The sequence below is a fragment of the Pocillopora damicornis genome, chromosome 2, assembly GCF_964200805.1.
Source record: "Pocillopora damicornis chromosome 2, jaPocDami1.2, whole genome shotgun sequence".
Lineage (NCBI taxonomy): Eukaryota > Metazoa > Cnidaria > Anthozoa > Scleractinia > Pocilloporidae > Pocillopora > Pocillopora damicornis.
Genome location: NC_142671.1, coordinates 11,085,465 through 11,113,305, shown reverse-complemented (window position 1 = coordinate 11,113,305; position 27,841 = coordinate 11,085,465). Strand labels below are relative to the sequence as shown.

At 36.8% G+C, this 27,841-nt stretch overlaps 5 protein-coding genes across 7 annotated transcripts; 2 read left to right on the top strand and 3 right to left on the bottom strand.

The window, feature by feature from the left end:
* Positions 1–2,736: 2,736 nt before the first annotated feature.
* On the bottom strand, positions 2,737–5,215 carry LOC113670864 (uncharacterized). 2 transcript variants are annotated; one of them, XM_089195484.1, is made up of 2 exons: positions 4,900–5,214; positions 2,737–4,810 (listed from the first exon to the last, which is right to left on the bottom strand). In XM_089195484.1, exons 1-2 carry the CDS (start codon positions 4,908–4,910, stop codon positions 3,481–3,483), a joined length of 1,341 nt encoding a protein of 446 aa, XP_089051610.1. In that variant the 5' UTR covers positions 4,911–5,214; the 3' UTR covers positions 2,737–3,480. The 2 variants fall into 2 exon arrangements, with proteins under 2 accessions (XP_089051610.1, XP_027042861.2); XM_027187060.2 differs by having other exon boundaries at positions 2,737–5,215.
* A 5,987-nt stretch (positions 5,216–11,202) lies between these two features.
* Positions 11,203–13,163, top strand: LOC113670865 (pro-neuregulin-4, membrane-bound isoform-like). 2 transcript variants are annotated; one of them, XM_027187061.2, is made up of 3 exons: positions 11,203–11,988; positions 12,256–12,300; positions 12,920–13,163. In XM_027187061.2, the coding sequence occupies exons 1-3, from the start codon at positions 11,913–11,915 to the stop codon at positions 13,081–13,083; spliced, it is 285 nt and encodes a 94-aa protein (XP_027042862.2). In that variant the 5' UTR covers positions 11,203–11,912; the 3' UTR covers positions 13,084–13,163. The 2 variants fall into 2 exon arrangements, with proteins under 2 accessions (XP_027042862.2, XP_027042863.2); XM_027187062.2 differs by having other exon boundaries at positions 11,529–11,988; positions 12,259–12,300.
* A 711-nt stretch (positions 13,164–13,874) lies between these two features.
* On the bottom strand, positions 13,875–16,539 carry LOC113670904 (trypsin). The gene is made up of 4 exons (XM_027187117.2): positions 16,308–16,539; positions 15,793–15,849; positions 15,079–15,358; positions 13,875–14,533 (listed from the first exon to the last, which is right to left on the bottom strand). The coding sequence occupies exons 1-4, from the start codon at positions 16,357–16,359 to the stop codon at positions 13,990–13,992; spliced, it is 933 nt and encodes a 310-aa protein (XP_027042918.2). The 5' UTR covers positions 16,360–16,539; the 3' UTR covers positions 13,875–13,989.
* Positions 16,540–19,116: 2,577 nt separating this feature from the next.
* On the top strand, positions 19,117–23,698 carry LOC113670830 (ornithine decarboxylase antizyme 1; the record flags this gene model as incomplete). The annotated part of the gene is made up of 5 exons (XM_027187018.2): positions 19,117–19,237; positions 20,566–20,714; positions 21,412–21,584; positions 22,100–22,185; positions 22,704–23,698. Coding segments are annotated over 5 exons (639 nt in total), but the record flags the coding sequence as incomplete, so codon positions are not given.
* An 864-nt stretch (positions 23,699–24,562) lies between these two features.
* Positions 24,563–27,835, bottom strand: LOC113670798 (migration and invasion enhancer 1-like). Its single transcript, XM_027186994.2, has 4 exons — positions 27,801–27,835; positions 26,436–26,503; positions 26,213–26,289; positions 24,563–25,367 (listed from the first exon to the last, which is right to left on the bottom strand). Exons 1-4 carry the CDS (start codon positions 27,833–27,835, stop codon positions 25,281–25,283), a joined length of 267 nt encoding a protein of 88 aa, XP_027042795.2. The 3' UTR covers positions 24,563–25,280.
* Between the last annotated feature and the right edge of the window lie 6 nt (positions 27,836–27,841).

The window sequence follows — 27,841 nt, the reverse complement described above, 5'->3', positions numbered from 1 at the left end:
GTCGCTGAGACTGAATGGCGCCAAACGGGAATTTTCCCTTGAAAGTGAGTCCCACAATAGCTGAGACTATAAAAAGGTTTCGCACTGAAAAGCCTTAAGAGCTAAGCACATTGTTGCATACATCATCAGTCAGGATGAGGGGTCTGCTGTGTGCCGTTCATGCTCTGGTTTTCGTCCTAGTTCTAGTGTCCTCGCTAGAGAGGAGTTCTGGATTCATTGGCAAAATCCTTGATGAACTGAATCGATTCGATAAAAATGTGCTTAGAAAGGTATCAGAGCCGGTGAATGACGTCCTCCACAAGTTTGATAAAAATGTGCTCCGACCTGCAGCGGAGCCTGTGAAAAAAATGCTCCACGAGCTCGATAAAAATGTTCTCCGAGAAGCAGCAAAGCCTGTGAAGGAGAACTTGCACGAGTTCGATAAAAAAATGTGCTTAGAAAGGTAGTGACGGCCCTAGAGCTCAGAAGAATTCGCAAAACTTACCAAGAATTTAAGCAAGAAGTTGTTCATTCTAAAGTTACCTTCACTGCTGATTCGTACCGAGTGGAAAAGATTGTTCCCTGCCCTGATGGACAGCATGATATAATGGATGCAGAACAGCCCGTTGAGATTTACTTTGAAGACGGCGTGAAAATTATACAAGACAGATACTGCAGAAAATGTGGCCAGCATTTCTTCGGTGAGGCCAAGCGAAAGGATGAACTTTGAAGTAAACCTCGAACGAGACAGTTTTAAAGAAGGGAGAGGTAACATTTTGAACCTTGAGATATATCTGGGATTTTTGTTACGTTACGTCTGATGTCTCGTCATGACGACCAACTGAAGTGGAAAGAACACATTAATTTCATTGCAAACAAAATATCAAGGCTAACAGGTATATTATGTGAAGCGCGGCATTTTGTAACTAACATATCAGACTCATCTCGAGAAAATATTCAAACTGCAAAAGAAACTTGTACGAATAATAACCTTCAAAGAATACAATCACAGCTCAAAACCATTATTTGATAATCTGAAGATACTGAATGTTTATCAAGTTAATTATTACACTATTGCTATCTTAATGAAAAAATTTTCAAATAATCAATTACCTATCTCATCGAAAAATATTTTTAGGACTAATGAAGAAGTTCACAACCACAACACTCGTTCAAACAAAAAATTACACAAGCCTTATGTTAAAACAAACCTCAGGAAATTAAGCATTAGTTTTAAAGGAGTTGATGTATACAACAGCTTACCAAGTGATCTAAAAAATATCCAGTATAAATCGACTTTTAAGCGAAAATTAAAAAATTATATTCTAACGAATAGTTTATAGTAATATATTCAATACCAATGTAACTTACTCACGAATCTGTAAATCAATGTATAAGATCTGTAATCATTGACCGCCAGACTTGTCTTATCAGGTAGTAAAGGGGGTCTCCTAGATAAGCCTAAAAAGGCTTCCGAGACTTCCCGCTCAGGATTATATTAATTGCGTTGCAGTATGTAGTGTTGTTATAATGATGATCTTGTGCAAATAAATAAATAAATAAATAAATAAAATAACCTGTGTACAGCCGACCCTAGCCTCCCCGATTTTTTCAGGGGAGGGGAGGGGAGGGGGTTGCCGTACGCAAGCAACAGCTGAGGCAAGTCAGAAAACTGCTTCCTATCTTTTCAAATACAAAAATATGCAAATTCAGTCAGCCTGGCCTCTTAGAAATTTTGTCATCATTATTTATTACATTAGAAACAAAAAGGGTTTCTTAAAATCCATTTTGAATTTGTATATTTCTCTTTCCTCCTGATTCAAATTGAAATGGTAAATATATTCATACACTCCCTGAAGCTCTCTCGAAAACCATACCCGATTTCAGACCAACATGGGCAAAGTCTAAACCCGTTTTTAGACCAAAATGGCACAACGGCACATACCTGTATGGCTTATATGTTGGAGTACCCCTCCAGGACTAACGGCCAAAAAGTTAGGTCGATAGGTGCAAACAAGGGAACATTTTAACCATTACTCAAAAAGAAAATAACCTTAAAACTATCCCAGCCAAAGTTTATTCTATTTTTGCAATAAACTGTCGAGAACGCTTTTTTGGAAGGTATTCATTTTGTCTGACTCTAATGGCTGATGGAGCTGATGTCAACCTAGTCTTCTCATCCGGAAAGATCCTAAGAGATCTACGAACCATTAAAGATGTGTTTTGCAAAAATGGAAATCAATTTTAAACTTTTGAAAGTCAAACGTCTTTTTCAAAGGTGTCCATTAACCGGTGTTAACCGCAACGGAAAGAAAACCATTAGTCATGAGCAGAGTCATAAGAAGTCACACAACAACTGTAACTGCCACTCGACCCCATATATTTAATTGGCTTTTTTCTAATTCCCCATAATACAGTCTATTTGCCCTCCCCTCTTCCCAAATTTTGCATAAGTTATAGTTTTCAAATGCTCTTGGAATATGCAGGCCTCCCTGAATAATTTGAGAACAAAAGTTTATGCAAAATTTGGGTGCAAAGAAGTGTATCATAGGGAATTTGAAAAGATATAATTTTTCCCATTTTTCAGTACCTCTGCTTTGGTGAATCAATAATACCACTCTCTCTCAGCTGGTGCTATGATAATGACATAAATGCCCAATTGTTGGTAAATGACCTACAGCATCATGTGAAAACCCAAAGGTTACCACAGCAACAATATAGTTCATGTATCCTAATTTTGCAATCCAACTGTTAAAATTCTATACAATACAATAATTTATTTATCCACGTTATTGTCCAAGAGCACAAGTGCTTATTCAAAATATAAACATGCATTAAATCTACAATTACAGTTAAATCCAGTATTAAAAGAAAAAAAGAAATTTAAATACATAATCTATAATCTATGTACACATGAATATAAAATGTTAAAAAAATTACACACCAGAAAAAAAAACTTAAAAAAATATAAAAATTATAGCTGAATTGATCTTAGCTTAGACTTAAAAAACATTAACATCATTGACCAGCTTGACATCCTCTGGAAGTTTACTCTTAAAAACTAGTTTGATGGCCTCTTTTATTTAGCATATCATTGTAATCAACAAAGTTAAAAATGCCCTGCAGGAGAGGGTTCAAAGCCAATACTAAGTTATCTCTAAACCAGGTACGAGGTTATGTTTACACTTGGCAAAAAGTTGCATTTTATCCCATGAATCAATTTTTGAAGAGGTGGGAGTGCTAAAAGCTAGAATCAAGGGTGCTCTTGAATGGGTAAAATGTCACTGTAGTGACCTTTACAAAGAGAAAATGAGTTAAACTTGTTGAGCAATGATTAGCTACCTTTTTATGCCATTGCTGTAAAATCAACTGATGTTGGTAATTCTAAGGAAGGAATTGCATAATAAATTTACATTAACACAGGAGCTGTGACATTAATCATGGTAATATTCCCTTGCCATTGATTGATGAGAAAAGGCAGGGTAGATTTTCAAGAAAATATCAGCCCACTTCTACCACTTCCTCAAACTCTTCCTTCGGGATACTTATTTCCCTGCTGCACACACTTTCAATTCGACTGAGATATTCTGGAAATTTAGGTAGAACTAATTCCCAGACTTTTTCTGACGGACATCTGCTAACCAAACTAATTGTCTGTGTATCTTTTGCATCTCCAGAGTACTTACTTGTAATGACAAATGCATCCTCTCTTAAAACTGCAAACTCATCAAGAAATGAATCATACTTATTTGGAATATAATCCACTAAATTACGTGTCTGAGACATGTTGTTTAGTGAAGTCAGTGAAGCATCATTCAATAAAGTGCTGCTATCACTGGTTTCTGGTTCTTCTGTTTGCAATTTTAGTTTTATTTTTCGAAATATTGTCAGTGCCTTGCCAAGAAATTGCCTCCAAAGCTGAAACCACAAAACAAAACACCAGTCAAATGAGCAGATTTCTCTGTTTAGACCTGATGGCCTCCACGCATGTGATACAGGAATTTTATAACACTGCCCCCAAATATTTGTTGTCCTCATGAGGAATGGTGGAAACACACCCTGCCTTAATTTGACTCTGACATACTGTATAATTTCAATGCAGCAGGTTACAGTATCTGGAGTACCTGAGCACAGCTTCTCATGTTCATGGAAAAGGACAGCAGTTTTAAACACATAAGAAGACAGGCTAATGTCTTTTATTGGCCTGTTAAAATATGTGTTGTGAGTTAGAAGATACTTCAGTACCCTGTAGCATTTTTTATGGATTGGATGTAGATGGCGCACCAGAAAAACCTCAGTGGTAGCGTGGGAAATGTGGAGATAAGGTGCATTGGGGGACTGCCCTGACACTTTGCACACAAGATGAAACTTTAGGTTTCCTGTCATTCCAAATACATACCTAGGAAAACCATGGATATCACTTAGAGGAGAAAAGTCTTCAACAGACACTGCTGGCATAATATCAACACTAATATCTAGTGAGTAGGAAGTTGTTAATGTCAAGTCTCTTTCACAAAGTCCACTATATATTTCAGGACCTTCATAGTTCTCCTTAAACTTGTGCCACTCTAATTTCAAAGCTAAATAGTCTGAACCTTTAATGACCATGACACCATGTGGAGTCACAATCTTCTTTTTTGACATGACTTTAACAACCTCTTTCAGAGTATCCACAAACTCTACACGCAATCCTTCTTGGTGTATGCAGCAAATATCCTTGTAGAGTCGCCTAGTTATGTTCGCCATGGCCTCATCAAAGCCAGAGTTGAGAAAAGCCACCATGTAACCTGGTTGGCAACCTTCAGTGCCCTCAATTCGCACATTTTCACTCCTAGAGAGGAAATCAAAACACGCCAGGAAGTCGAACTCATTAGGAGAACAAATCTTAGTTCCCTCTGCAAAACTCCCAATGCGTATTACTTCCTTAACATCCAGGTGAGGTTTTATTCTCCCTATGTCATCCACGACCAGTTCAACAATCTGCTGTGTTGCTCTGTACATGTGATCTATGGTTTCAGCGCTAAATTGATAGGAAAGGTCACACAAATTGCGTTCAACATGTTCCAGGAACATACTGAGTGCCATTTCTTATATCCGTCACTGTTCAAGAATTGTTGTGTTCGACGAAGGAGAACGCTTACTATTCGTGTACCGTACATGTACTAGTTACCGTTCCGTATGCTATGCAACGATTTGGACGCCATCTTGGGCCGGCCCAGCACATTTTGCCTCGATCTCGTGTGTTTAGTTTTTCTCGCCCGGGAGCTGTATGTATTTTTTGACATTCGTTCGCAGATGAGACGTTTGGTGATTTTCTGTTTACTACAGGTTTGTTTATAGTTTTTCGCGCAGTTTTCGATTAAGATTTTAATTATATAGGAAAATTTCCATTAGAAGATAATCGGACATGTAGATATTATGTTAACTATGTGCACACTGTATTTGGTTTAATTCAAGCAAGATCAGCTAAGATCGACCGGATTTAATTCTATTACAAATTACATCTTTTCGCTTTTAAAAGCTATTTACAGTGTTGTATTTTCTTTTGTTTGTCACCATTTTTGGAAAATATACAAGAAGTTGAACAGTGACCTTTTTGTCTCTCTAATTCCGGGTGCGTTGTAACTTGAAAACAGTGCTAAGTAGGTGTGTCGTGTTAGCCTACTGTCACGCATCAATGGTTTAAAGTAATACGCGACGCTCAAACTTTTCAGGTAACTTTAATTTTCTGTATCCCAATTTTTAGCCAATTTTGTTGACCATCCTACAATGCAAAAGAGTATCCTGAGGATCATAGTCAGTGTTTGACCTGTTGTTACTTACATGTACTTTACTAAGAGGTTTAGCCAAGTAAATGTAAAAAGTACAGTACGCTCTTGCATTTTTGAGGAAAAATGAAATAGCAACGAATTGTTAAGTGGGAGGATAAACAGCAACACTGATAAAGAAAGCTGCTGATATTCATATGGATAATTAAAAGAGTGTGATTTTGATTTCTCAATATTACAAGGCCATCAGGTTTTGCACCCCCTCCCCACTACCACTCACTACCCACCACCCCCCTCCCCAATCGAACGCACTCCCCTAATTTGCAATTATTACTAGTATGGATAAATGTTGAATAAGAAATCTGAACATTTTGAATGCAAGAGACAGACTCTTCCAGGCAGACATTTCTGTGGTGTTATTAAGTATAGCCATAGTTAGTAGAGGAGACTAACTATGGTATAGCCATGACATATTCTGATTACAGCTAAGGTAAACACTACTGTAAAATAAATGGTTTAGGTACACTTCTAACCTTTACTTTTCAGAAGGGAAAGTGAAACAAACACCAAGTTTGTTGGACACAAAACTGTGCAATTTTTTCCAGTTTGTGAATATTCCCTTGCTATGTTGCCAAAATTGGCTTTGTATTTTGTAGTATACGGTGTTTTCCTTAATGGCATAGCCAAGTGAAATAACTGTCTTGCTAGACTCCTGTTGTAGGCATTGTGTATCAATAAGTTGAATATTTTATAAAGCCAGTTTAAATTAATGATTTTTTATGTGGCTCATGGAGACTTTTCTTTCCCTCATCACACACTTAGGGATATTCCCCTGTTTAAGTGGGAATTTATGATATCATTATTTATCTGTAAAAAATTGGCCTGTTAGACAGAGGTTGGAGAAAGTCATAACTGGTCATCCAGGAGATGTAGATTTTCTTTTTGTGCAAGTAACTTTTTAACCTCACTTGGCTAATTACAGGCAGACCACCCTCTGTTCATGTGGCCATTGTTGTTATTGAATCTGGGCATTGGTCTTTTGTACTCAATAGAAGAAAAACAGATCAATATTCTCTAGCTCTAAATGTCTGGTCAAACAATCATCTCACAAAAAAATGCTTTTAACAGCTCGGGATGATGAAAAAACATGACGTGTGACTAAATTAACATTTTGCTAGAAATTTGTTTGAACATTTTGGTTCAAATCTGTATTTTGGAGTGAACTTTAGTGGCTGTAATGTTCATCTTAATTTATTTTATTGAGTACAAAAAAACCGATGCTCAGGTTTCAGTAATACCAATGGCCCCATGAACGGGGTGGTTTGCCTGTGGTCCAGTAGGCAAGGGACCATGCAAGACATCTGGTAACTGAACAATTAGCTAAAGCTAGCAAGCAATGGCCCTGGAAAAGTAAAATGTGAGAGCTGCTAGTCCAAAGGTCAAACTAGAATTTAAGGTTTTTTCAAGTCCTGTTACAGTTAAGACTGCACTTCTGTTTTACATTTTTTGAAATATTGAGAATCTCAAAGTTTTCAAAATAATTATGATACAGAATCATTCACTGTCCAAGATGTTGTGGGGGCATAGTGTTGTAATCTTAGAGTAGAAATTATGAAACCTTTCAAATGGATACTAAAAAAGGTGTGCAAAGTACATGAAAAAGATATAATTTTTTTTTTTTCTGAGTGGAAATCTTTTAAAAAGTAGTTATACCCAGTCCTCTTCTCGGGATAGATCTCCTGTGGTTAGATTCTCTTCTAGATGACCAAGTCCAATTAGCAAGCACTTTGCATTTGGGTGGTCACTTAAAGGATGTTCAATGTTCAAAACTGAAACCTGAACAACAGGATATACTCTGAAACAATGTTATAAGTGACTCTGTTATACTAATTTCCCTTTTGTGTGTGCAACAAAGGAATTAGGAGATGTCTGCATGGAGACTAATAGGCATACATGAGGAACATGGATGCTGCTGGAAAACAATGTTGTTGATTCATATCAAGTTATGATGTTCTCTTGCACTGACTGTTATGCTTCTATAATTTTTTATTAAATATAAACTCTTCTTTTCACTCATCACAGGCTGAATTTTTGTGGCCATTATCTTTTTTGTCTTTGTTCAACCTTTGACCATTTTTGTCTTTCTTGGTAGTCTACATGTGCAGTTTATTCTATTAACATTCCCTTACAAGCAGTTTATTGGGACTGGATATTGATCCCTCCCTATCTTGGTCATCCCATTTAGCTAATCTCAGGAAAAACTCTTTAAAGCATGTTGCTGTTATGGCTTGCATAAAAGAATTCCTACCAGTTAAATATCACATCAGTTTAATTAATGCTAGTATCAAACCCATTCTTGAGTACTTTGTATCCATTTGGGGAAGTTGTAATGCAAGATTATTGGATGAGGTTTTTTAAGTTAAAAAAAGATGTGTGCATATTATACTAGTTGCTCCTTTTCAGGCTAGAACCCTGCCACTATTTCTGGCACTCAGTTGCTACCCATCACTCAAATCTGTATTGAAACAAGACTCCTTCTGTTAAAAAAATTCTGAATGGAAATGCATTGTGTTACCTCTCTGAGAAAATGTTATCTTTGAAATATCACAGGTCATATGATACAAGGTCTCGGTTGCCTTATCACCTTCCCATTCCATGTACCAATAGCATGAAGCAGAATAATGTCCTTTTATAATTCAGTTAAACTGTGGAATAATGTCAGTGACAATGATTTAGTCTGCTCTTCTGATGTAAAGAAGTTGAAAAAAAGTATTTTGATTCAGTTATGTGAAAATTCACAGAATTTTTTAGCTTTTTAAATGACTTACATTTTAATAATTTTTCTTAAAGTACTTTAGTTTTAAATCGTTTAAATTTGAGTAAATTCTCAAATGAAAACTTTCGAATTGACGTAATGTTTTTAGCTTTCTTAAACTTGATATTTAAATCATTTATTACCTTAATTTTAGTAAGGATTTTAGTATTTTAGTAGTTTCATAGGGGGAGAATACAGTAGAACTGTCATATTATTATGCACTTTATTGAAATAAAGTGTCATTCATTCACTCATTCATTTCCTAACGTACTTTTGCAGAAAAAAAATCAATTACAGCAATAAAAATTTTCAAGTACAGGAAAATTATTATTGCAAGTTTAAATAAAGTTTGACCTTTTTTGGGCTTGAAACCTTTTTTATATTGCCAAAAATATAATATCAGGTGGGATATTTGGGGCTGAGTCATTCTTAAGATTCATTGTGGTTTGTACATGTGATATATCTTATTCACTATTTTCTATTTTGTTGTATTAGTTAAATAATTTGGAAGAAAAATCAAGAAATGCTGATGCAAAAGTAGCAGAAAAAGCCCAGTGGGTTAGCTGTTTAACTATGCTTCAATAATTATAGTCATACTAGTCATATAACATTTCAGAAGTTTCATGGCTCAATATATTTTGTGTTGTTATTTATTTGCATTTGTTTCAATCCATCCATTGATGTAGAATGTACCAGGACTTGAGACCAAACGTGAATTTTTCTGTAGTTTGACCAGTTGAATACAGCTGTTCTTGTTAAGTCTTGTTTTGTGGTAACCTTTCCTATGAGCCTTTGGACTTGCTCTTGGCATACGCATTCTCTAGCTCAAAACTGTGCTCTAGAAGTCCCCGGTGGTCTTTTGCGTGCTAACCTTACTTCCTGGGCAGCTTGAAAATCTGTTTTTTTTTCATATACAGCACATGCTGGGTATCCTGTATATCACGGGTTCACGGCACTGGGCTCCCTTCAAATTTCTCTCAGAGCCGATATGCACTGACCATGAAATTAAGATCTCTGAAATGACCTAGTGTTACAGATGGTGTAATCCATACACTGTGGCCATCATTTTGAAGCTGCAATATTATTTGAACATGCCTGTTTTGTTTTACCTCTAAATCTGAATCAAGCAAACATCTTGGTAATGGCCGGTGGGAAATGGATCAGTGTGAAATTTGAAATTCTTGCATCACTATTTGTTGGTGCAGTGGCTTTTTCAGCTATTATTATGTCTCAAGATGGCGGTGAGTATGTATCTAAAAAACATACCCTCATTCGATTGAGTAACCGAAAGCGCAAGAAAACCCAAATATTTACACGGGTTCATTAGAATTAGGTGATCAGTAAAGGGTATAGTATATTACATTTGCGTAGAACTGAGGGAAATCAGGGATTAATATTGTGCATAATTCAAAGTACTAGTGGTCAATCGAGTCGCAAAGTGGAATAAATACTTTATTACATCCATTTTTGAAATCACTGGTGACCCGTGCAATCTCCCATTTTTTGCTCTACATCGCATCTTCTCAGGAAAACCCCTTGTATTGCCTTATTTTACTTTCCACGGCAAGGGCGTGACAGGATTACTTTTTTGACTGTTCAGTGTGGAAAATCAATTAAAATCGTATCTGTTTAATTCATTGTTTCAATTTTTCGTCTAATTAGCTTTTGCTGGACTTGCCTTGGCTTACGTTGTCAACAGACTTGGGCGTTGTGCGTGAAAAACTGAGATTCTACGGTCATCACTATAGCTCATCGATTGAACACTATCAAAGACTGTGATAAAATTTTACTTTTGAAACGTGGAACGGTAGTAGAGTTCGACAAATTTGACACTTTGGTGAACACAGAAGAAGGTAAGTTGCGTGAAATGGCGCGAATTGCAAGTTCCAAAACAAAGTAACTTCAAATAGCCTGTTAACTTTTTCTCAGGCGTTTTCTGTAATTCCTTTGTTAGCTATCTTTGGTAAGCACACTTTGTTCACTATGTACCGAAATTTACTTGTTACGGCCTTCAGCTGGTTTTTATATTTTAATTATTTGTGGCTCGTGCTACTTCATCATGAGGAAGTCCTCCTCACTGTTTAAGTATACTTGTCGACGAGTATTAAAGGAGCTGTGGTAACAGCTTGAATATTCCTTTAGAAATTTTCTTGTCCTCATTGGCGTATTTTTATTTTATTTTTGAATTTTATGGGCATTAAAAATATAGGGCTTTCTGTAGTTTACGATAACGACCTCGACCTTCGTCAGAATAAACCTTCGAATTTCGTCAGAATAAACTAATTTTTGAATCAAGTACAGTTGTGGTGTAACTGAATATCAATTTTGAAAGCAGATTAAAGCCGAAAAGTAAGTACTGGAGCTTGTTGCGCAGGTCCACAGGATTCGCTGCTATTCATGATCTCCAGAGACGACATGCCAGGAGAATAGAGAATCATATAACTGTAATCTAAGCACGACGTGGCAAAGATAATGTTCGTTCGACCTGTTAGTGGACCATGTTATGTGTAGGAGTGCAAAAATGCGAAAAATGAATTCCTACCACGCAAATTTCCTTTATTATTCCTCGTTGGCCAAAGTAGGCGTAGGAGGGCATAATACCTTGGAAATTTTTTTGAACTCAACACGACCACCACTTCGTTCACTTTTCTCTTTCTAATGGAGTCACTTGATCGTAATGAGGGAATGACAATAAAAAAGGCCTACATTTCAAATGCAACTGGAAAAAAGCTTCAAGTAGAAGAGCGAAGGCAGCAAGCAATGCTGTAGATGTTTTTTGTATAAGGTGGTGAACGCTTAATTGGGCAGGAATAATCTAACAACATGGAAAATTTCAATAACATTAGTCATACGTTGGAATGTAGCCCTTATTTCTACTCTTGTACCAGCAGAAACGAGCGCAGCAGGGTATAGTATTGTTATGTTAACCATATCCATACTCTAGACGCACGCAATCATAACAAGTCAAAAGGTTGAACCTCTCTGTGGGACTTACCAGTCAACACAACTATCTCGTTATCACGTTTCTTTGTGCCAAACGAGTTTAAAGTCTAGTCATTTCCAGAAGTTATAGAAATTTTAGTCCAGATATTGTGGCTATATTAACAAGGTGGCTTTTATATTAAAAATTGAAGAGCGCGGCGCCATGGAAAATTTTTAACCGGTGATACAAACAGTTTTAACCACGCTTTACCACATCCGCCAACGTACCGGTGGACGCTTCATCAGTAACAGATAATGAAGTACCAGTCTTATTCAGATAACTTTAGCTTAAAAGGGACCCAAATGCGAAGGAAAGCAAGACTCCTGAGATTTACAAGCCGATTAGAGCAGAAAGTTAAGGAATCAACATGCATATGAGGACAACACTGGCGATTATTTTCCTTCTTGCTGGGATTGACTATACAGCCGCTACGAAACACAAAGGTACTAGTAAGGATACCTAAGCCACAATTCATGATAATTACGAAAGGCTATTTGTGAATTTGTGTATAGCTTTGATCTTAATGTTTGCTGTAGCCTAACACCGAAGTATTTAATATGTCTCACCTTTTTAACACTAAAGGAAATCTAAATGAATAATATGTTACGTTATTGGAAATCACTTTAAACATTATGAAAAACACTCTTACTGATTTTTCACTTCCTTCCTTCCTTCCTTCCTTCATTAATTGACTCTTACTTTCACAACAGCAGCTGCTCCCCCTAAAGAAGATGGTGTGCCGAGTGGAAGCAGTGGTATGTTGGAAGAAAAAACGCAAACATTTCTTTTCATTTCATTTCATTTTATTTTCTAACTTAATTCTTTTTTTTTTCTTTTTTTTTTTTACGTGGGCTTCATATTAGACACTCAGGTATTATTTGTCTCATTAAGTTCAAGTCTCTTACTTGTGGAAACCTATTACTTCGCTTTTAGCAACCTTCGAGCTGTAGCCGACGCGTTTTCGATATGCCTTTTCAAAGGAACCTCTAAATTCGCGAAGTTATCGAGAGAGATAATTTTTTGTACTTTTGTACACAATTGTACTTCCTAGTTCGCAGCCTGTTGATCGATCCTTTAAAAACTGAGATTTCAAAACTACTCTTTCCGTGTGACCTCTTTTGTTAAAATGATAGTTTCACTATTTTCCTTTCTCTGTTTTTTTTTTCTTAACATTTTTACCATTATCTCAATGAACCAAACGATTAAATCGACAGAAGAAGAAGGCACACACCACAAGAAAGTGATTCGAAATTAAAAAGAATCGTTCTCATTCGCGCATCCAGGGTTAATAAATCTCCTCCCTTTTTACATTAATTCTATAAATAAGGTTCCATGTCTCTATCCTCTTTTTTTTTTTTTTTTTTTTTTTCACAGAATGTGACCCGCCACTCAGGGACAATTATTGCCTCAATGGTGGGACATGTTTTAAGATTCCAGGCGCCGCAGGTTCCCATTGCGTTTGCCCGAAGGGTTTTGAAGGGGCAAGGTGTCAGGATGTAACGATTGACCTCGAGAAGTCTGGTGAAAATTCTAACTAATTGTGAAATTGAGTTAATTTGCTCGATTATAGAACAGAACTTTTCTGTGTCAAATCAGATTACATCGTATTTTATCCTGAGTTTTCTTGTTTCATCTTTACTTTATGTGACAACACGAGGGATACTTTCCCATTTGCTGCTTCTCCACACTTCCATATATGTGAAAAAGCTTTGGTTGGCGCGCATTATTTCAGATCCAGAAATCAGACTTCGACACCTGTCTAGGGATATTGTGTTATGTTGTCCACTGAAGACCCCTCTATACAACCCTGAATAGTGAAGAAATGGACACCGGGGAATTTTTTAAGGAAACCTAACATGAAACGATAGCAAGAAAAAGGGAGCTGTTAAAAATCTGGGGGAGGCCAACTTTTTCGGTTTTCCCAAAATAGACACTGATGATGGCTAACCAGCTGCTCTAGATGGTTATCATTATTGTTTTTGTTGCAAGGTAATACTAAAAAGAAAAAAAAATCGCGATAATCCCTACAGCTAATTTCGCACGTGCCTTGATATTGTTACCCAAAATCACGTATCACGAGTGAACTATTTGCGCCACTCTTTGGGAACCTAAAAGACGCTGAAAAGTGCTTATCGAACTTTTTAGAATGTTCACTGAGTCACTGCATGATTTCCCATTTCCGTAAGGTGATCCCCGACCCTCTGCTCATATGTTTGATCGGGTGTTGCTTATTAGGAAAATCTTAAACACAACATCATACTGCATTCTCAGGTTGCCATAAAGTTTGATTTACTGTATGTAAAGTTTTCGTCAGAGAAGTTGATAAGAATTTTTAGCACATTGCTCTTTTTATTCATGTTTACCCTTGTTACCCCCTACATACTGTGCACTACAATTTCCCGCTTTTCCAATAATCTACACTGTTCAGTGTCGATATTGCTCCATTACTGACGGATAATGTTGTCGATCCATTTCCTCAGAAAACGTACTTTAGCGTACACGCCATACTTTCCAGCATGGGCGCAACCCTCTCCCCAGCTGGTAGCCCCCTCGAGGTAGTGCTTCCCATTATAGTTGCACACCAATGGTCCGCCGCTGTCACCTTGGCAGCTGTCTTTACCACCTTCGCGAAAACCGGCACAAAGCATGGAGGCGTGAAGGTTGCCATAGGCGCTTTGACACACTTTTGGAGACACTAAGGGAACGGTCACTTCTTGTAATTTATCTGGTTGCTGACCTCCGCTCCTAAGAGTTCCCCATCCGCTTATCAGACACTGGTTAGTGAGGTCATCCAGGGGGAGATGATGAATATCATCTCCTAGACAGACGAGCCCCACACCACGTCCGAGAACTGCTAATCTGTTGAGTTTGATGAGAGCAGCGTCGTTTTCGTTAGTGTTCGCATTGTACTGTGGATGTCGTACAATGTCAACAACATTAAATTCTTGAGTGGTGTCCTCTCTAACTTCCTTACGATGTGCACCCAACCTTACAAAAAGAAAAAGGGAGATAAGTCTGATAAGGTATGAGATCAAAGCTCATACCTTATTGTTCCAAAAATAGCATTGCAGAATGCTTGGAAGTGGCCAGTCGATGTAGAAGCAGTTGGCGAAATTTTCGATGCTTTTAAACTTCAAAATTACTCTTCTTAAAGAAAAAGTGATCGAAAAAAAAATGCCTTTGTAGCAACTAGAAATATTCCCTTTCAATTGATTTAATGTCATACTTCACTTTCGTCATATGAAATGCAAATTTTAACCAACAACTAGTTCTGATCTTAATATGTTATGCATTTGTCACAAACGTAGGAAAAAATGAAATAAAATTGCGATCATTTGAGAACTCGAGCCTTGGTCAATTCAGATTCTGCGACTATATTTTCTGTCACTTAGGCTTAGACGAAATCAGATTGTTACAAGGATGATAATTATTATTTTGAAATATTCTACATTGACTGCATATGCATTTACGGCCTCATCTAAAACAAGCCGGTGTTGAAGTGCCCTTGCAAAAGTCAAAGACATGACCTTTACCAAATTTTAAATTGCCCGGGCTGCGATCCAGTGACACAGTGAGCTGCGGTCAGAACCCACTGCTTATGGATCAGAGAACCACCACAGAACTGCCCTCCGTTGTTTCCGCGTAACATTGCCTGCCACGGAATGCTGTTCTTAATTGTCTCTTGCCCACCAACAATTCGTGCATTTGAAATAGGACGATCGCCACAGGAGGACGGTGAAGGTGGAGGTTGAGGACCGGATGTTCCAGTGGGCGGCGGAGGGCTTGGTGCGGAAGTTCCTGGTGGGGGTGCGGCTTAAAACAAGATTAAGTTAGTGACAAGATTAATCGATCAGTATGTGTTGCGAGTTTGACTGGATCATAATGATGTCAAACTACTCTGAAGCCGTTCACTCCCAGGTTTTTGTTGTTGTTGTCGCTATTTTTTTAGTCTGTTCAAGGTGAAATCAACTGAAAATTATCTGTAGACAGTCTTAAGGCTCCTCAGAAAATAAAGGTGTTATCTTACAACACTATTTGAAATGGGCTAGTCTTTTTTTAGCGCATCTCGGCATCTTAGAATATTCAGTGGCAAAAACAACTCTTTCGAAAAATTATATATGGTACAACTAGAAATGTGTGGGAAAATTTGGTGAGCTATTTCAGAGCTCCATTAAAAAAAATTTCTGGGCTTCTTGACATAAACCACGAATGATGTACGATTTTACACTCTTCATGGCACAACTTACGGGTACAGTCTCCAGATCCTTCGGAACAGTCCGCATCAAAGTCAGGAACAGGGTTACCTTTAAGAGAAAACACAAGTACTATAAGTATTCGTCCATATTATGCAACACTTACCTTATGCAACACTTACCTTAAAATCAACACTACCTTAAAATAATGTCCGTAGCACTAATCAGTCCTACTCAAAACTTCAGCCAAACTTAACCTATTCCCCTTAAGAAACAGAATGAATAGATATAGGCATCCTTTACACTTCATCTTCATTCAAGTGCCCTCACAAACCAAGTTGAAAGTGCTAACCAGTCCTTCATGGGAAATATAAATAGGACAACCGTGATTGTGAGATTCGCGAGTTGGTAGACTTTTAAAAGGGCAACAGGATCAATCCGCATAGTAGCAAAAACAGAAAAATTGAATCATCCTTTACCCATTGCTTCGACTAATTTGTAAGAATCTTAATTACTCATCAAAAGAAGAAGACGTGAGAGACAAATGGAATAGCTGCAATGTAACTAACCGTAAATTCCAACAAAGAATGCCAACAAGGTGAAAAGCGCAAACCTCGTCATTTTGAACAAAAACCTCGGGAGTTCTTTGTTGTCTGAAGGTCTACATGTAAAAAGTCCTTCTTCATCTGCCTACTTTTATAGTAAGAGTAGATCACACATTGCTCTTAGCGCTCTTCCTTGTTTTTACAGATGTTCCATTTTCCTATGCGGGTTTAAGTGAACAATTTCTTGAAGTGTTTTATCAATGAACACTTTGTTACATATTACTTTGACGTATAAACGTTTTAAAAGTTCCTTGTGGGTTTTTTCTGTCAGCGGCTTGTCGCAATAAGCGCACAGCTGTTTGCATTTACCTCTCTGTGTTTGAGGAAAGGCCAATTTTAGCTCGGTATATGAATGCAAGATCCTAAAAGCCCGGCGGAAGCCCAGCAAACAACTCATTGAAGGGTCAACACAGTTCTCACTTGTGACGCCTCAGATCAAAAAATAAATGGCAACCTGAACATTATATACTGCGATAATATTTGTTTAATCAAGAACTCGATGTTCTTGTCTGTCTTTTACTTTAGAGAATCTATGACGAGGTAATGGTGATCATTTGAAAGGCTCACGCAATCATGTAGAGGGCCAGAAGATCAAGCATTTCTTTAATTTTAAATGAAGTTTAAACACATCGTTTGGAATCATTTAACTTTGAACCCTTTTTAAATCAGGAATGTTGTTCTAGAGACCCATTTTGTTTACCATAACGACAGAGCTTTTAGGTTGGACAAACAGTTCATTCTACCCTTCCAAGTCGTAGCATCAAACTGAGAGGAATTCATGCAAATGAGCATGATTTCATAGATAAAAGCAATTCTGCAGGGATCCAAATTTACGCTTGTACACATATGGTCGCTACGCCCCTGATTTTCCCTTTTTTTAGAGTCGTCGGCGACTTTACGTTGTACTTTCTAATATGATTGATTCCAGAGGCAAAGGAAAACCTTTTTTATACACCGCACTTCTTCGCACAACAAAAGCCGGACCTTTAACAATGAACATGTGGGTAATTGAGCTAAACAACTGAGTGATTCCTCTCCGAGCACTGCTTACGTGTATTTACGGGGGTTTAATCAATAAGTAGGCCCATAATTTTAAGGTGATTAGACATTCTTTTTTAATAGTTGACTTTTGTAGATCGGCGATATTATCATAATTTCAAAGTAATTACTGTTTATTCGAGTCCATAAAGCTGTGTGTATCTTTCTGAGTGGCTGCTCCTTCAAAATAACGAGCTTGTACAACAAACGTCTAACTGCAATAATAATGACATAGAAAAAGGAAAAAATGGGAGAAAGCCAAAAAAAATATTGACTGCATTTAGTTGTTATCATTAAATGCATAAACGATAAAAATGTGTTGTTGTCTTTTCTGTAACATTTTTACTGAACGAGTAAAGGTTCATTTTATATTAATGGACTCCTTAGATGTGTGTGCGTGTACTATGCGATAAATTCCCAGCTTTTCTCTTTCTAATCATTGACAGGTCCTAAGTTTATATAAATCTTTGGAAAAATAACATAAAAAGATTATAAATGAGGTCATTTGTGTATAGGGTGTATTAAATTTCCTCGTATTTCCAATCCAGACCAGGAAGAGCGGCATATCGCTGAATATGGCTAAGTAAAACGTTGCTGGCAAGAACATAAGCAAATCAGAAACTCTTTATTATTTTAAACCAACAGCCAAAAGTTAACCTTTGACTTACCTAACGAATGTTTTTAGGAATCAGTTTTTGTTCAAATTCTTTGAGTTATTTAGAACACTCTGAAATTAAACATTCATAATCAGTCGAGTAACTGACTTAGCACCTTTAATTAAGTTTTTTTCGGACCCAATTTAAAGCAGCCTGTTCACTGTAGCCGACATAAGAAAAATTCAGCTTAAGGCGTGACGACCCAGCACAGCTAAAAAGGTTAGTCTGAAAGCTGTTAATCTGAGTATTGTTGAATAATAATCAATAATAATAATAATTTTTTTGTTAGAAAAACGTGTTCAAATTTTCGTTTTTCCCAAAAACTGCCCGAGACTGGAATCAGCTTCTCCTTGATATACCTGATATTACATCTCTTGTCGAATTCAATAATTACTTTAGTTCATTAGGCTAATAGGAGCGTTTCAATTTGTATAGTTCATTTTTTATTCTGCATTGTACTTATTGTAGTGTATAACTTTTACTTTTGCATTTTGTACGTGGTTGGTATGTTGCCTAACCGGCTTTTACCGAATTGATTGAGATGATGATGATGTTGACAATGACGATCCTCTGAGTAATTATACCTTTCCAATCGTGGATTTCAGTCTTGCGAGAAAATTAGCTTACAACTACGTTTTGATCGTAGGCCATTGTTCCTCCTCGTTAATTAATCAGAAGAAGACTAGTACTATTACCATTGTTAATAGTTCTATTATTAGCCTAATTACTAATGCTATTATGCTTCTCCGAAGGCTGAATTTACAGCGACGATCAGCGAAGATATGTATAAACCTCTCAAGCCACTTTAAACTTAATGCCTTTTTGGTTCTGTGAGATGTTGCACTGCTTGAAATCCTACATAACAATGGGCTTGAAAAATTTAATTTTGCAATAACTTTTCTGTAATGTATGAGAGGACACTCAAAACCCTCTCTTAAATGCACCAGAAAAAGCCTGGGAACAAGGCTGACAAATGTCCAAAAGCATTCTGGTCTATATTTTCGACTTCCATGATCTGTTGGGGCTCAGGAGTCTTTAGTGGAGCAATCGCCTATTCAGTTTCTCCTTCAAACGTTTAATTATTGCTGTTGTCGTCAGTAGTCTGCTTCGGCAGCGACTTGTCAACAATTTCGCCGCACAAGAAGAAAGAAAACCAACATCCTAACCAAAAGCATCCGGGGAAATTCGCCAAACAGCCCTGTAAGTGGGGAAGATTTTGTTGTTACGTATGTCTCAGCCATATATTCACTTTGTTATGATAAAACTGATACTTGCCCACTTGTGCTCGATTTTTTTTCCAGGAATGTTTAAAGTATTTTAATGTCAAGTGACTTCAGTATTCGAATGCGTGTGTTTATCGTAGCTGCAGTGATAACAAGTGATCAAAGCTCATTACATAATAAAATTTTGTCGCTAATAATTTGTATTCATTGCAGCTGCATTTGATGTAAGCGAATTTGTTGGTGCCGCTAGCAAATTGCCTTTATTTTCAAACCAGTTGGTGTGTGATTTTTGAGATCTTTGTCGTGTAAAGGGAGGAATCATAGACATTCTCGCTCTGCAAACACGAAAATTGTGTTGGAAACATTACGATGAATACCATCGCACCTTTGACTAGACGGGAACCTTTGTTTCACAAGATTAAATCATCAGTGTTGAATATTATATTTTTCAGACAGCCCTTTGTTTTCAGCCAGCCTTTGTTTTATTCAGGGTTTGCGTGGAATCCTAAATCAAAAGAAAACATATTCAAGACCTTTATTAAGTGTTATCAAGTCTCAAATCAAACATTGGAAGAAGCCTGTGTCATTTTTTGTCATTGCATTATTAAATACATAAATTACCGTTCAGAATTTTTATGTGCAAGTTCAAATTTTCTTGTATTAACTTATTTGAAGAATATTCACCTTGAGGGTGAACCCCTGAAAACTACCTTTAGGTGTTAGTCATCAGATTTGACTCCTTAACTTAAGTCTGGAATTCAAAAATAATAGTGTTGAATCTTGTTCACCAAAATTTGCTTGTTTGTAATACCAGGGCGTGAAATTGCACCTAATACAGGCACCAATGCAACTAAATTTTTCACTTTGGCGACCAAATCCTGAAAGTTAGTCGCCAAATTGGCGACTAGACATTTCATCATAACCTTACCAAGAGATATAGTGAATTAAAAAGATTTGCAGAGATAAATCCGTGGCAAACTTCCTCATTAAGTTTGTTTCCAAAACGTAGCACATGCATCTCGATCAATAACTAGACGCCATCTTGGATTTAGATGAGCCTGAACGTTGTTTATCATCCATCCTAGTGTCCACTTTGTAGCACGTTAAAGATCTTTTCCTTAACTTAATTTTGGAGGGTCTATCTAGAATGCTGACAGCGTAAAGAAAGATTTTGTTTGTCTTTGAAAATGGCGACCAACTTTTTTTGAATTGGCTACCACTTTGAAGAATTTAGGAGCCAAGTGGCTATCAGAAGAAAAGGTTAATTTCATGCCCTGAATACTATTGCTTGATTAATTTGACCAGGGAGTCAGCAGTGTATTGTAACTATAAGCTGCGACAGTGGATGGACTGGTATACCTGATGTCCGCTATGACGAGGCAGGAAGTTCAGGAGATGGTGGTGGAGGAGGAGATGATGATGAGGACGGTATATCCTTCCTCAAACTTTTTAATGTAAGTGATATTTGTCCCAGCATGGTTCAATTTCTTAAATCATTCATATGACTACAGATCAAATTGGACCCTACTCAGTGGCAGTTGTCTGATTTTGTTAATCACTTGACTGTATAACAGTACTACAGATGGAATTGGACTCCACTCAGTCCTATTTTCATTATAAATGGCTTAAGATTAGTTTGATTTGTATTGTCCTCTTTGTAAAGACTATGGAAATATACTTGAAACAAAGGAAGCTACAAATTCAACTTAGTTTGTTAAAATCATTTTGCCCTGGAATTCATTTTAAACTACAATGTGTGGAACTGAAAAACTCCAATAGTTGTATTATGACAAGAATTTGAGCTCAAGTTTTCTATCAGTGAACAAGTAAAATGCTTTGGAAAGGTGAAGAGATTGTTTCTTGTTTTGGGCCTGTGTAGATAAGGAGTTAATTAGTTTTGTCCATGTATGTATAGGTTCATATTATGGCTGGGATTTCTTGAAACTCCAGTGACTTGCAGTCATCTCCTGACTCTCTGGCAAGTGACCATGACTGTTTGATAGGGGTGACTGCTTCATAGAGGTGAAAAGTACAGTGATTAAGGAGAAAAAAATCTGGGACTTTGACAAGTGACCCTTAATAGTGGGTGACCGCTTAGTACAGTCCCACTTAATACAGGTTCAACTGTATTATGTTTTTGTTTTTGACCAGGATTCCAAAATAGCTAATGAGAGTGACAATGACCAACTATCAAAGTCCCTGCTCTATAGCTTTTGCCTTAAAAGTGGTGAACACGATGTGGTCAAGTGGAGAGCTGTGTTGCAAAATAGCTTTCTTTATGTAGAGGTTCCACATGGAGAGATTGCTCCTGGAGGCAAAGAGTGGTATGTAATACTGACTGCTGTATGTATTACTTCTTGTTTCTGTGGCGGTTTGAATTTGCTCTGATAATTAGATAAGTTGTGGTAGGTCTCTCCTCTTTAGTTGTAAGGTACAATCTCACATTATTGTGGCTAATTCTGTCTGTTATGGTTAATAAAAGGTTCTTAAATCTGCATTGGAAGAGCCAAATTTTGAACTTGTCAGTACAAGAACTAAAGTTATTAGCCTGAGGGAAATTTTCTTTATTTGGTCACATCATAAAAACATTATTGTAAACCTCTCTACAGGTATTCAAGCAATCTAAATTGAGTTTAAGATGCTTTTGTGAGGGTTGTTAAGCTGTCAAAAAACCATCGGTCTTCAAGACACTCCTAAAAATCTTTTTATGCGCAGCAACTTAGCCTATACCACTACAACTTGTTGGTGGATCTGCCAAGCCTATTGCCTAGCCTATTGTAAACTAGCACTGAGATAGCATTACCTCATGGCACTTATTAGAAATCTTTGTTTTGGTTAGTTTTGTGTCACTGCTGGAGTATGCAGAGGAACATCTTGACTGCACTCACATATTTGTTGGTCTACTCAAGGAAAGAGAAGACAGAGGTAATTTGAATTCTTGGGCACAAAGAACGTACTGTACCCTGAAATTCCCTCATTTTCTAATTATAATAAAAGAAATGCAAAATTATTATTTGTTTGTCTGTACTAAGAGTTGATGTTACTGTTATGGCCTAATTTGCCTGTGCTTTCTTTTAGCCCTTGAACTTCTATGAGTGACCAAGACAAAATTTCTCCTTACAATATCAATACAATATCAAGCAGACAAGTGATAAGAATAAAGAAAAATATCAAGTAGAATATCTTAAGTTGATCCAATAATTAATTATCCAAACTAACATCATAAGAATTGGGTGGCAGATAGAAAGGAGAATCACTGATGAGATCTTGAGAGTGAAAGGGTTCAGCTCAGTTGTACAGCATATAAATGTTTATTCAACTCAGTTCTTGCTTGCAACTAACTATTTGGGCATCCTCAAGTTGTTTTTCAAAGTCTTTCTCAAGCAGGGTACTGTATGTAAATGTAAATAAATAATTTTTTCTTTTGGTTGGTCTTTTTGCAGTGAGTCTGATGCGCACTTTCATGTTCATGGGTTTTGAGACAGTGAAGCCAGGTCACGAATTGTGTCCAGATAGTCCACACTTCATCTTCATGGCTTACACTATTGAATAGCAGTTGTGCCCAGGCCTTCCACAAGCTACTGTTTGCATGCAATACTTTTACATTGTACTTAGTTAACACTAAATTGATTTAAAAATTAAAATGTCAAGATTTGATGTGGGCTCCCCAAATTTCATAGTTTAGAGATATGAAAGGGGAAATCTGTGTCTGTTTGGGACAGTACTCAAACCACATAGACATTGTATGGATTGAGAAAAGATGGAAAGAGTTATTTAGCCATTAATTTCTACTTGAGTCCTGCCAATTATTTGGCTTGGTGTAAACTGGTTTTGGAAGCTTGTAGTTGCCTCAAAAATGAGTGTAAGGTGCTCATAAATGTAACACTTTTAACTTTTTCCATTTCTCATTACAGACCATCAAATGGAATTTTTTTCAGTAGTCCATTGTAGGAAAGTGATAATTATTGTGCTTAGTAATCCTCTCTTGGTAAAATATGTTAAGAAACTATGGGGCTTATTTGTCCATTAATCTGGTAACAGTTTAGTATTTTACAGTGTGAATGATTATTAGTTATTATGTATGATAATTCAACTATTGAACAGTTTCTAGAGATTTTTCTTGCTGTAACTGTATGGTAGATTCAAATGACAGCTTTACTCAGACAGTCCCCCTTTCTCCACCTAGCTACCATTAGTTGTGTCTTTCTTTTTGCAAGGATTATGAGGGAAAACATTTTGTCTTATACATACAGAAGTCTTTGAAAAGACAGTTTGATAAATATTGTTGTTAAGTTTGATGTGTGGTGGATGCTCTCATTAGGTGCGGCTAAGTGTTGTTTTGATGTAGGCTTGCTCAGTATTGATAGGTTGGGGTGCATTCATGGTGAGATAATGTCATGTTGATTATGAATTCAACAATAAAGTCATGTGAATTGGATTTTGTTACCTTTGCATTTCAAGCCTATAGAATGACAGAGGCTGCTTGCTTACAAGAGGTAAAAACTTAACTTGTAGTGGTCTTCTTATAGCTTACAATCATTAGAGCACCCCTCTGCATCCAAGCAATTATTTGATCTGTAACACCATATTTAAGAAAATCTCATACAATAATTATTGGAGATGGTTCAAGCCTTGGAAAATTCAACTTATTGTGTTGATGAGTCATAGCCAATGAATTAGGAGGCATTTTCTTAGAAGAAACATTGTAATAGCACTGCAAGGAGCCTTAGTTTCCAATGGCTTGATAACAGCAGCAAACAAACTGGTGGATGAGAATCTTTGTAAGAGCACTTCTCAAAGAATGTGCTAAAAAAATGTGCCCTTAGACATTTTTTAGGTGAAACTTGGGGTTTCTCAGCAAAAAAAGTAATGGTGTGAAGGCAGTTACTACATTTTCATGTTTCGCAGGTCATTTTATTTTTTGCCTTTACTTTGAGTTCTCATTTAAGCTTGTGTCTGGTGCATTTTCTCTGTGCTCTGATTGGCCTTTGTGATGACTTAGGTTTATCAATACTCAGCAATAGAGACTCTGAACCAACAAAGAATAATGGAAGTAGTCCTGGTTACCTTCAAGAGGGTTTGGATTACTCCTTCCATGGGCAAAATTTTAGTATTTAGTGAAAAAGATTTAGGAGATTGTTGCCTAAATGAGGTGTACTCAAGAAGGAATACCTGAATCACTTTGGAAATTTATGAGAAATCTTTACCTGTAAGTCTCACTTCTAGGTGACAATCTAGAACCACTTGAGAAGCAACAAACTTAACCTTACTTTGCAGAGAAATGCAAACAGAGTATGACTTCTAACTTTTCCATATTTTATTGATATTTTCAACAAGCACTCAGGGCATGTCTACCTATCAAGTTTCTGCTGTTCCACTGCAATGTTCCAACCATCAAGTCAACATCATTACTGAGTGTTTTTGATGTGACCATCATACAATAACATTAACAGTGTTACCTTGCATCAACAACAGACACACACTGCTCCATCCACTTGTTTTAAAGTTAAACTGTATGCCACATAGCATGTGAACAATTGTGTTGCCAAATGAGGCATCAGGGCCAAAAATAAGCACCATATTTGCATTAAAATTTAAGTCAATTACGCAAAAATGAATACATACAATAGCTGAAAATGTGTTGTAGTTTCTTTTTACAGGCAACTAATCCACCATTACTAAAATTTTCATCAGGGAAGGATTGGCTGAAGTTTACAAATTTTGGGTCTAAGGTGTCTCATGCCCAAATATTTTACGCACATCAACTACCGTTGAGACAACGGAAGAAGATCTACTAGGTTTAACTTTACTACATGTGAAGTAACAACTATTAGTTTTTAAGAGGACATCAATCATAAAAAAGAAACTTTGGTGATGGCTTTTAGGTGCCTAGAAAAAACAAAATGCTACTTTAATAAATAAAATGATTCAATTTTTTATCGAGTTTGTGTGCAAGTGCACATAATTGTCAACTGGATTAAAGTGATTTGATTTAATAGGATTGTTAACATGTGGCTGGACTACAGCAGGATGCATGACGATTCCTCTTTCTCTGTCACTTCACAGGGTTCTTTGCCTTGGCTGCAGTCACGTACCACAACAACAATCTATACAAAAAGAGACACTCCAATTTTAACTTTATATTCAAAACAAATATGCAAAGTCTGATTCTATTTTAATACACCACTCCACACCAAACTTTGGTGGTTACAATTTTGTTGATATTACTCTACAGAATTATGAGCTCAAAACTGATATCACAACACAATTAGTTGCAAAACTTACTTGAAAACACAATACAACACACTGGTACACAGAGCACTTTATTCTAGCACAATGCATTAATAGTTAGGTGTGCTAAGGTAAGACTAATGATCATTTTTGTTACGCACTGAAAGAATTTATGTTGAACAGATAGTAATAACTGCCTTCACAACAATAGGCCATTTTACAGTTGTGTACTTAGTTGCCAAGCCTTTGATTTGGAGTGAGGCTGAAGGTGACCTTGTTGTGTTAGAGACCAGAATCTAGTTAGCATGATAACAAATTAATTTGCATTTCAAAAGCAGCAAGGTTTGTATCATAACAAGGTCACCCTCAGCCTCACTCCTGTTCAAAGGCTTGGCAACCAAGCACACAACTGTAAAATGGACTATTTACATAGGAACAGGGCCCGGTTTTTTTAAGTCCAGATAATGCTATCCAGTAAGTAAAAGTTAACAAAACATACTGAGCTATCCAACCAGTAGAGATTTATCAAGTGGATAGCATTGTCCACGCTTTGAACAACTGGGGTAGAAGTCTTAACTTTGGTGGCTATGAGCATCTATGGGTGTTGATGAAATTTATGTAACCTATGCAGGTACAAATGTGCCTCTCTGATAACATGCACCTTCTAGGAGAGTTAGTCTCAAAACTCTTACTGAGTTTGATTTATTCAATTTCAACTAACCTCTTTGAAAGAGGGAAAACTTCCTTGTTCAAGTTTGGAAAAAATCAGTTTTCCATTCACCATTACTTCAAATGAAGCTGCAAAAAACACATTCACAACAAAGGAACCATTAGTAAACAACTTGCACATTGTTGAAAGTTTAAAAATTGTCCCTTATCTAAAAAGAAGGAACAGACAACCGAAGATCTTGTTCACTATACATTTTCATACTATATAAACTTACACGTGCGACCAACTTGGCCGACAACATTTGCTTCAGGGACATCGGCCTTGATCTCATCAGCCAGTTCCCTGTAGCGTGGGGCGTACCCTCAGGCACCGCTGAATGATAAGGAAAACAAAATAAACAATTTGTTCATATGATGCAGAATGAGTGAAATTAAGGGTGTGTTGACTACTCATCGACATCTTTAAATCCTAACAAACTTTTCTAATTATTTCAAAGCCATGTAGTATTTATCAAGACTAGAATATCTACCTAACTAAATGCATTGCTGTTGTTTTTCACGGACACAGTCACTATCATATAATCCCATAGCATGTTGCAAAATTTATCAAAATAAAAAAATGGATTCTAATCAAACAATAATACTTTAGAGCAGCTTTTGTCTCTTTTAAAGGAAAATCTTGACCCCTTTACAAAAACCCTCCGTCCTTAAAAGGGATGGGGAGTGTAGAATAAAATTAAAATGTAAAAAACAGATCGTGTCAGGACACAGAAAAACAAGTGACGACTTGTTTTGCCATCACTTACAATAATCATCACCAAGACATACAATTTCCTACGCCAGAGATACAATATATAGTCCTCTATTTCTTCGTATGTTTGTCACTTTATTCCTAAATGCCCGTAGCATTTAAACTGATTGAATTGCAGATTAAATGATATTGCACTTTCGGGGTGGTTCATATCTGTTTCCAATGTATCGAGCCAGAATATTCAAAATTTGGCCTGCTATTTTTGGGTAATGAGAGAACGAATTAAGCTCTGAACTACTAAATTGAACTTCAGGCCAATAAAAAATTTTATGACTCTATATTAAAGTTAATATATGCTTTGTGTAGATAAGAGTTAAAAATGAAGAGTAATGAACTCGTGAAGATTTGGGTTCGATGAATGCTCGTTTCGGTGCAAGCCGTTGCAAACGACTGGTTTTACAAATCTACCCCCACCAGAAATTATAGATTTCTACAACGTTTCGTTTGAAACAACAAGGAAACGCATTCAAGCAATTTCAATTCGTTGCCTCGTCAACAATTTGGGTTTCCTGACGTCCACTGCGGCACTGCCATGAAAGCAAGCAAATCATCTCTTGGCCATAACCATTCCAGAGCGGGGGTGGATGCTGAGTTTATTTGGTTGAATTAAGCAAGAACTTTCCAGCTTCTACACAAAAGTTAAAAGCTCAAAAAAATTAAGCTGATATTTGAAATGCTAGTTTAAGTTTGCCATTGAACCAATGCTGGCCAATGGAGTACAAAAGCTTGGCTAGCAATTTTCCAATTACTCTAACTTATCTTTTAACTTCTTAGTAGAAAAAATGAGATGGAGGAGGGCTTAAACGACAATAAATTCACGTAAACTTACCAATATTCTACGGAAACTTCGACTTTCGAGGCCATTCTGAC